This window comes from Panicum virgatum, chromosome 2N, assembly GCF_016808335.1.
Source record: "Panicum virgatum strain AP13 chromosome 2N, P.virgatum_v5, whole genome shotgun sequence".
Lineage (NCBI taxonomy): Eukaryota > Viridiplantae > Streptophyta > Magnoliopsida > Poales > Poaceae > Panicum > Panicum virgatum.
Genome location: NC_053146.1, coordinates 51,752,256 through 51,762,593, shown reverse-complemented (window position 1 = coordinate 51,762,593; position 10,338 = coordinate 51,752,256). Strand labels below are relative to the sequence as shown.

Here is a 10,338-nt window from a genome sequence, read left to right as displayed (position 1 = left end):
CTTTGATCAACAATTCCTATTCTAATTTACTTGTAAAGCAATGAAATTATAATATTTTTTCGAGATTAAACAACTAATTTTTATGGTGCATCCAAAGATGTCTAAAGATACTGCTGACAATGTTAAAATATATTGACTGCATGCAGCCTAATAAATGAGAATAATTTTTAACTAGATCATGAAAAAAAATAGATGCTCTAGCTTCTTGACCACCACAAAAGTAATGAATAATCCAAGAGTCCATTGTGTGTTTCTCACATGTAGCTCTTAGATTTTGCACAATCAAGGAGGATCAATACATCGATATCTAATAATCCTAGGATCTCATCAACTAGGAAATGTTAATTGTCAAGACACATATTGCACACAACACAACTGACCTCCCAAGACCTTGGAAGCAAGTGATGGGAAGGGAGCAGGGGAGACCGGGAGAGGTGTATGTCTTACTTCATGAGGATGTCGTACTACTCGGGATCCAGTGAGTTGAACATGCCCTCGACGTCCCTGATCCCCACCAATGAAGAAACCCATATTTGAATGAATGAGAATGAATGAATGGGAACCAAGAATCAACGCCGAACCTTGCATCGCTCGTCGCGGGTCTTGAGGGGCGATCCCTCGAGCGCCGTCTTCAGCGCCTCCACCGGCTTCGACCTGCCCAACGCCGCACAGAAAAAAGACCAGGTTGTTAAAACTTGAGTGTGTTTAGATTTACATGTCATTTTAACCATCATTTTATTCACCACGAACAGAGACAACTATCGAAGTCCATAAGCCTCCGAAGCGCTACTGCAAGCAACCTTGTTGCAGTTTCGGATGGAGACACATTTGATCCTGGCTTGGCCAAAGAGTTTCCAAATTGATCAAACTAGCTGAATTTTGACTAGTCAAACTCATACACAGAGAGCCTCCCCCCGTGGGCCGTCAAGTCTTCCGCAGAACCCAAACCGACATGACCTGAGCCCGACGCACCCGGCCTGATGGGCCCCGGACCCACCCAACCAGGCGCCAGCCCAGCCCGGTTCTTTCCCATAAAACCCCCCCGCTCGCCTCCACCTCCACCTGACCACCTCCACCGCCGCGCCGCCTCCGGCCCGACGCACCTCCTTCCGCCGTGCCCCTCCATTTCGAAGTTCGAACGGCTTCTCCCCTCTCACTCGTCGGCCGCCTCCACCACTCCGCTGGTGCTGGAAGCGCAATCCACCCGGACCCGGCCCGATTTCTTCTGCCGTTGCCCGTTGGTAAGGTATGGAATCGAAAAAAAAAGTCTATATCACCCTCTCACCTACAAGGGGGGAATACATAATCCCTAACCTATTAAACAGTCTATATCATTCCCTGAACTTTTTAAAACCGGTCAAATTACCTCTTAAAGTAGTTTTGAAAAATCATAGTAAGTCACTGAAAAATTATAAAATAGAAAATCCAATTGTGTTAGACTCCAAATGAGTAGAACTACATAGTGAATATATAATATGGTATGTTTTAGTATATTTTTTTTGTTGTAACTTTAGATCTATGTATTTCTTCGTAGCTGTAAAAAAAATGTACTAAAGCATACCATATTATATGTTCACTGTGTAGATCTTCTCATTTGGAGTCTAACACAATTGGATTTTCCATTTTTTGATTTTTTTGTGATTTACTATGATATAGACTGTTTCGTAGGTTAGGGGGTTATGTCCACCCATAGGTGAGAGGGTGATATAGACTTTTTCCTAAGTAATCCCTCGCTTGATCGAACGAGATGATGCTCGATCTTGTTCTGCTCCAATCTTCCGCGTGATCTCAGGAATCACGATTCCGCGATTCGCGCGCGATCGGCTACAGATTGTTCTCTCAGATTCTGAGGGATGGTCCTTGCGCTCCCTGTTTGTGCGCGCAGGGTTTGCAACAAGGAGGCAGCATGGTGGAGGCCCAGCTTGGCTTCTATCACCACCCGCCCCAGTTGATGGACGGCCTCGAAGCGCGTGCGCGGGAGCTCGGGATCGACATCTCCTCCCTCGATCTCGACGCCATCACCCTGCCCGCTGGCGAGGACTACGATATCCCCAGGTAGCCATGCGCGATGCTCATCGGACTCCCCCCCCATCTGTTGCAAACATGAGTTCATCTTGCCGTATGTTACTTTCGTCCAGTTGTCATCCTCCATGGTACATACATTTCGTGCCATATTTATTTGTTTGTGGTGGGTAGGCAGATTCGATTGAAATTGCTGAACTGATGAAATTAGCAAATCGAGTTTCTGGTATGTTTGCATTAATTTGCAAATTGCTAATTCTGTTGTTAGGTTGTTTTCAGTTTTAATATATCTTCTTGTCGCATTTGTTGTGTTGAATAAGTAGGTGTGTCAATTGGTGACCCTTAGGTGCACCTCCAACCATTTTTAGTTCAAAATTTTGTACTACTTTTCCAAAATGAGATCACAAAACTTTGAACTAAAGAGGGTTGGAGGTGCACCTAGGGTCACCAATTTGCACCTCTATGAATTAGCATGGCTAAAAGAATTTGATACCTTTTCAAACTTGGTTCTGAGTTCTGATGGGGGATTATAGGAGTTTAGTACAGTTCACAAATATTTGGGTGCATCAAAGGCTAAGCATGGGTGAATGACTGTAAATACTTATCTTGCTCACATACTTCCTTTATTTGGTAACACTTGATCAAATTAAATCTTAGGCACTCTGAAATGTGCAGTCCTGTTGGCATGTTCCTCGGTATTCTATATTGCTGATTGATTGTAACTTGCAGTGATGATGATGATGATGATGAGATACTTCAGAATGAGGACCTTCCAGAGGTTGAAATAGGCTTTGCCAACACTATTGTGGTGGACAACCTGCCAGTTGTTCCTCCGGAAAAGTTTGAGAGACTTGGGGACATAATACGCAAGATCTTCAGCTGCACTAGTGCAATCAAAGAAGGTGGCTTTTGGATGCCAGTGAACGAAGATACAAATATGACCTATGGTTACTGTTTCATTGAGTACAATACCCCACAGGTAGTTTGCTTTTGTCAGTCACACTTGTTTTCTTATATCTTCATTTTTGAACGATGTTATGGCTTCCGTTGATTCTATTGCCTTACAAGTCATCCCTGGGGCATGTGTCCAAATTTATGCTCCTATAATTTGAACCACACCTTATTAATGAGGGTTGTTCTATATCAACATGCCAGTGAGTATATCTCATGCCGTCTTTACGAATACCATTGCTCTGCCTGTACTTTTCAACTGTGCTGCATGTGCTTTTGATATCCATACAATTGGCAGAAATATCTGAATAGTTCAACCCACCTTTTCTTTTTGCCACCATCATGGGTGTAGGTACCTCTTTTTTGTGTCCTATCAAATTAATAATGTTCATGGTAGATGGATTATAAAGGTAAATGTTTTGTAACTAAGTTATATTTGTGTATCTATGTTTTGGTGTTTCAGGAAGCTCAACTTGCTAGGAAAATAGGCAACGGATTCAACTTCGACAAGTCTCACAAATTAGTAGTTAACATATTTGATGACTTCGAAAGGTATATGAAAGTTCCTGATGAATCGACAGCTGCTGAAACTAAGCCATACACTCCTGGTGTAAGCCTCTTGCCTTAGACTTAATTTTTTAGGAAAAAATAGGTTTCCATGTTAGATTGCTTAATATTTTCGTATTGCATTATTGTATTGCAGGAAAATCAGCATAAGTGGCTAACTGATGAGAAGGCCCGAGATCAGTTTGTCATGCGTGCTGGTACATATACGGAAGTTTACTGGAATGATGCAAGGCAGTTGAGGTCTGAGCTTATTTATCAACGCCAGGTACTATTTAACATTTACTTGCTACAGTAGAATGAAAGTTCAACTTGGTCGTGTGGTACTTCCATGGGTAGAACTAATTTCATGTATATACTTGCTCTTTTATGTCAATTTTTTGTAGTTCTGGACAGATAGTTTCATTCAATGGTCCCCTCTTGGAACGTACTTGGCGACAGTGCATAGGCAGGGATTGCAGGTGTGGGGTGGTGAGGATAAGTTTGTGCGTTTAATGCGCTTTGCTCATCCACAGGTACTGCTTTGGATTGGGATCACACTAAATTCTATGCATTACTCCAGTAGTTATTGTAGCTGACAGTGGTTTGTAACAGGTGGAACATATAGACTTCTCTCCTGGTGAAAGGTTTTTGGTAACATACAGCAGCCATAAACCGAGCAATCCTAGAGACACACATGTAAGAGACTGTCATAAGTTCATTTTTGTGCTCTTAACTTTCCCTTTCTGACTTAAAATCTAAATCTCGTAGAAGGTTGTCTTAAATATTTTTTATGTAAGAACTGGGAAATTAATGCGGGACTTCAAGGGAAGTGCTGATGTATTTACCACTGCTGAGAACATTGGTTTTTCTGGTGTTCCATGGCCTTGCTTCAGGTACAAGCACCAAATCCTGCATTTGTTTATGAATGAGTTCATCAATTTTTGTTTAGTTCTCACTTAGATTCTTCTGTACTTTTTATGTTTTCCAAGGTGGGGAGGTGGTAAGGGTGATAAGTATTTTGCGAGGCTTGGGAAGAATATCATATCTATTTATGAAACCGATTCATTCTCTCTGATTGACAAGAAATCTTTGAAGATAGAAAATGTAGTTGACTTCTGCTGGTCACCCACTGATCCTATGGTAGGGATGGCAATTCCACCCGCGGATGCAGGTATCCGCGGATTTTAGACCCGACGGGTGTGGGTGCGGGTCCGATATTCCACTCGTGGGTGGACCCGCACCCGCACCCGCATATTGCGGGTGCGGGTTTGAGATTCCACCCGCGGGTGGACCCGCACCCGTCCGGAAACAAAAAAAACCATAGCCCAACCTACTTAGATAAGGTCCATCCCAACTATCCTAACTACAAAATGAGCACATATACTTATGAATTTGTTGTTAGTTTATCCTTATTACTTTGAACTTATGAATTTGTTACTAGTTTGCTCTTATTACTTATAGAAATGTGTTATTTGACTGTTTAAATTGATGAATTTGTGCATTTTTATTATATCTGTTACAAGATCCGTGGGCACCCGAAACCCGCCCGAAATCCGCGGGTGCGGGTGCAGAAATGCACCCGCGGGTTTGGTCGCGGGCGGGTTTTTTCCAACCTCGCGGGTTTGCTTGCGGGCGGGTTTTCGCCAAACCCGCACCCGCACCCGTGGGTGCCATCCCTATCCTATGGTAGCCTTGTTTGTGTCTGAAATGGGTGGTGGAAATCACCCTGCAAGGGTAAGCAAATATATGCTCTGAACCTCTTATAAGTTGTTCAATATTTAACGATGAGGGCTATAATCTGTGCACTGTTACTTAAAGGTGTCTTGTGCAAATTCCTGGAAAAGAGGAGCTGCGGCAGAAAAATCTTTTCAGTGTCAGTGATTGCAAAATGTATTGGCAGAGCAATGGGGAATATCTTGCTGTCCAGTTTGATAGGTATACAAAAACAAAGAAGAGCACTTACACAGGGTTTGAGCTTTTTAGAATTAAAGAAAGGGACATCCCAATTGAGGTCCTTGAACTGGACAACAAAAATGACAAGATCATTGCCTTCGCATGAGAGCCTAAAGGCCATCGTTTTGCTGTCATTCATGGTGATGGTCCTAGGCCTGACATTAGCTTTTACTGCATGCAAGCAGCCAACACTAGCCGTGTGTCAAAGCTTACTACTCTCAAGTCCAGGGAAGCTAATGCATTGTACTGGTGTCCTACTGGGCATTTCATTCTCATTGCTGGACTGAAGGGCTTTAGTGGCAAGCTGGAGTTCTACAATGTTGATGAACTTGAGACAATGGCAACAGGAGATCATTTTATGGCTACTGACATCAAGTGGGATCCTACTGGAAGGTGAGCTAAGCCCTTGATTAAAAATTTGTCCGACCTGCTTAGGGATGTGCCACCGTTTAGTATCAAATTATCAAAATTTAGTTGTGGCTCCACAGCTTAAAATGAGAGTTTTTAATTTTTGTCAGCTCTAAAACGCATAACCTGCAAATCAAATCGATGAAATTCCAAATTCCTGAAAATTTCATAAGCAGCTTTTAATAATAGCGCGTGTTTTCTATGTGTTTAGATACCCTTTAATATGATGAAAGTATGGAACTGATGGTTTTAGAATTCTTTGTGTTTTCAGATATGTTGCAACTGTGGTTACAGCCGTCCATGAAATGGAGAATGGCTTTCAAATATGGTCGTTTAGTGGCAATCTGCTTTACAAGCTGTCAAAGGATCATTTATATCAGGTAGAGGTTCTATCACTTAGCTGTTGGAACCAAAGTAGCTCTGTATGATTGTTTTTTATTGTAATGTTTTGCCTTTTACTTCAACTGAATGGTATCAACAGTTCTCTTGGCGGCCCAGACCACCAGCACTACTGGCTCCTGTGAAGGTAGAGGAGATCACCAACCTGAAGAAGTACAGGAAGAAGTATGAACAAGAGGATCGGGATGCATCTAACCAGATGACCGAGCAGGAGCTCATGAAGCGGACACAGCTTGAGGAAGAGTGGGCCGCATGGGTTGCCAAGTGGAAGCAGCTTAACGAGGAGGATCGTGCACATAGGATGGAGCTTATAGATGGGGAGGCCTGCGACGAGGAGGAAGGGTACGAAGCCAAGGAGGTTGAGGTCGAGGAGGTGGTGGGCGTCACAGAAGAAGTCCTTGCATTCGAGCTGGATCACTGAGTAAAATGCATGCGAAAGTAATGCTATTCTGTTGAGTCCTGTTAGGTTCACTGTACTGTGAAGTTAACTATCGTCACTTTGGATAATAGAGGCCGCCATTGAAGCTTACCATCTGTTGTCTTGTTATGGTTGATCGTACACATGCTACCTAAATTTACACGATGATGGAATCTTGCGGCTAGATCACTCATATTTGTCCGGTTCCGCATATGTGAAGTCTCTCACCTTTCTTAGGCACTTAAGCAACATGCGGGGCTGAAGTTCAGGGGTTGAGGCACATGGTGGTAAGAACAAGCACGCTAGGCCTACCTGTGGTTTTGATGAGCCTTTTTTTTGGTGTGTGTGTGTGGGGGTGGGGGGTGGATGTATGGTTGTCGGTTGGCATTCAGCTCTGAAGTGCAGCAGCATTGTTCTTTGCCGTCTGAACTCTGAAGATCGGTTTGCAAACCAGCAAGCAGAAACGTGAGCCGGGGGAAAAAAACCTTCATGGCTGGCTAATCTGCTGTCACAGGTTTCATTGATTTATGAACCTCGTACCCTTCCGGCTTCTCCACGAGACCACGGCGCGTTTGGCTGGTCAGGAGTTGGAGAACCGGCAGGGTACAGGAAAGAGACAGGGACGAGCCGACGTGGCCTTCTTACGGGCCCCAGTGCGGCGACACCACACTCCGGCCGTCTCTCTCTGCCTCTCTCTCTTGGAGGACTCACAGGAGGAGGGCAAGGCGCTCAACGGATTTCATGTCCATGTATGTTCATGCCAGCCAACGATCCCCCAGGACTCGAACATGAACTCCAAATTGGGGACGTTGAAAATTCCTGACGCAGAAGCAACGATCAGCTGTAGCACCTGTGGCCGAAGTTCGGGTTGCAGCCGACGGAGAAGTTTGTCGTGGCATGCCTTCCTCGCGGCCGCCTGCACCAACCACTCAAGCACGCACGGTGGCTGCCAAGTCAGGTCTGGACTCCAGATTCTTGCTATTCTCATCATGAATAAGTAATAGACAGTCCTTGTACGATGCGTGGACAGTTGATTCAGGCCGATCTAATCTGCCTAGTGTGTGTTACCACGGTTGTCAGCATGCACTGTTTAATCGAGGGCAGTCGCTGATGATAGTCTGATTCATAGCCCAATCAGCTCAGTTGTTTGATTTTAAGTAGCGTTGAGAACTTCTGAGCTGCCAGAAAAAAAAAAGTGATTTGTTTTTGCGATTTCGGCTTCCTTTTTTTTGGACAATTGGCCGAAGCTCGCGACCTGTGTCTGTGTGGTACAAGAAAGCCCCGCACACACCGTTGTGCAATCAGCAGCAGAATACTGAAACGAATCGAAGATACTACAGATCACATGGTTTGTTCAGAACAAGTTTCAGGTTTTTCCCAGCTTGGATGAGTTTTTTTTTTTTGCTCGATCAGCTGACCAGGTATCAGACGGCGTGCGTGCACTCGCTCCCCTTGGTGGCCTCGGCGGATTTGGCGCTGATGCAGCCGCTGTGGCCCTTGAGGTCGACGATGTCGAGGCTGTAGAGGATGGGGATCATGACCGCGGACGACAGGAAGGCGAGGAGCGGGCCGAAGATCCAGAGGAGGAGCGGCACCCCGGCGTAGAAGAGCCGGTTGCCGACGAGGTTGAGGGTGAAGCCGCGCTCCATGACCTCGGTGACGTAGTCCCTGCAGGCGGACGGCAGGCCGCCCTCCGGGCCCGCGACGCCGTCAGCCGAGACGAGGCAGTCGGAAGTGTTGATGAGGAAGCTGGCCTGGTTGAGGAAGCAGATGGCGAGGGTGTGGCAGAGGAAGGCGAAGAGGAAGGCGAACAGCAGCGCCACGTACTTGAGCGCCATCATGTACTCGCCGTGCGCCCCGAACACGGTGTCGCTCAGCGGCTTCTTCACGGTGTAGGTGCTGCTCAGCACCGCCGCGATGCCCGTGCAGAAGAGGATCGCCGTCGTCGCCATCAGCGTCGACCCCATGATCACGTTCCGCATCGACTGCACCACCGTCACCGCGTTCTTCGCGTTGTCCTGCACGCGCACGTACGTATCAGTAATTCAGTATCATCCAGTAGCCAGCCTGCCTGCCGGCCGGCCGGTGCGTGTGCGCGCGGCGGCGCCGCTGCCGCCAACTCGGTCGACCGGACGACGAGCAATGTGCTCGCCGCGCGCGCATGTGCACGAGTACGGATAGGACTGTAGGAGCACGTTACTGCGCACCTTCATCATGCCGACGGCCCAGACGCGGCGCGCGGCGGCGTTGATGCCGGCGGCGGTGCGGAGCGGGCGGAGGCGGACCTCGCGCCACAGCCAGACGTGGTACGCCATGGGGAGCAGCAGGCCGAGCGGGATGAGCGCCAGGTCCAGGAAGCTGTCCCTCCACTCCATGATCGACCGAGGGCGACCTGCAACCAACCAACGAACCGGACGGCGCTAGCTAGCAGCTGCGCAAGCGAAGCTCGATCTCAGGAGGTTACGCCTGCCGCGCGCCTCAGCAGATGAGTGATGATGGATCGCTAGAGCCTGTACGCATGCACTAGCAAGCTAGGAGAATGCTCGGTTCTGCTGACTCGTGACGCGTCGGATTGGTGGGGAGGCGTGTTGCTTTCGGGCGAGAGGCGTCTGGATCGAGCTGTCTGTGTGCGGGCGCAGCTATATATAGAGGACCAACGGCCGGATTCCAGGCAGAGACACAGAGAGGGGGCAGGGTCAGGACTCAGGAGGAGATAGCTAGTGGCGTCTTACACAGAGGCCACAATCTTTAGTAGTAGTAGTAGTGATCAATCACCAGCTAAAAGTAGCAGCACGAAAGCCGGGCAAATACATACCACACTATACCAGGTCAGTTCATAATTGCTAGCTTTTTTATATTAGAGCAAGTAATTAAGTAGAGCAGATCATCTGGAATAGTAATCTGCAGTAGTAGAAAATACTCCATTTACTATTTAGTAGTAGTGATCAATTAATTTTCGCTCGCCGAATAATGGTCTTGTTTGGTTAGCCTATCATTCCTAACGCGCACATTCCCCGAAAAAAGAATCACGCATGCATGAAGTACTAAATGAAGCCTATTTGCAAAAAATTTTCATGGATATGTGTAATTTTTCGCGATGAATGTAATGATGGTAATTAATTGATGATTTACTACAGTGATGCTACAGTAACCATCCTTAAAACACACGGTCAAAGGTCCCATTAAAATCTTCAGGGTTCCTATTGCGGGAGTTCTGAAGTTAGTTTTATAAATTGACTTCGTTTGACATCGTAATTAACGGTCAAAGTATTACTATTTTCTAGAATGGGAGAAACCAAACAAGACCAATAAGCAGGTAGTACTTTAGCTATACCCTATAGGCTAACCAAACGCGGTCGATCGCCGGCCGGGTGGCGTGGCCGTTTCGTCCCGCCGGCTCGCCGGTTCCGGTGGCGGTGCCGCGCGCGACCTCGCCCGGCCTCGCTCGTAACCGAATCGCCGCAGCGTACGTGTTCAGTGTTTGCCTGTTTGGTTTGGTTTGGCTGCCATGCATGGAATGCGCGTGATGACAAAGATGTTCCTCGCCTGACATCACCGGCAGTCCGGCAGAAGCACGGCGGCAGGCTAGCTGCCATAGTGCCATTGTTTGTTGGAGGCCGCGCCGGCCGGGTGCTCGCTCG

At 46.9% G+C, this 10,338-nt stretch overlaps 1 protein-coding gene and 1 pseudogene across 1 annotated transcript; one reads left to right on the top strand and one right to left on the bottom strand.

Annotated features, from left to right (window-relative positions):
* Positions 1 to 1,059: 1,059 nt before the first annotated feature.
* LOC120661118 lies at positions 1,060 to 6,881 on the top strand (annotated as a pseudogene).
* A 974-nt stretch (positions 6,882 to 7,855) lies between these two features.
* Positions 7,856 to 9,329, bottom strand: LOC120661117. Its single transcript, XM_039939822.1, has 2 exons — positions 8,905 to 9,329; positions 7,856 to 8,715 (listed from the first exon to the last, which is right to left on the bottom strand). The coding sequence occupies exons 1-2, from the start codon at positions 9,070 to 9,072 to the stop codon at positions 8,122 to 8,124; spliced, it is 762 nt and encodes a 253-aa protein (XP_039795756.1). The 5' UTR covers positions 9,073 to 9,329; the 3' UTR covers positions 7,856 to 8,121.
* Between the last annotated feature and the right edge of the window lie 1,009 nt (positions 9,330 to 10,338).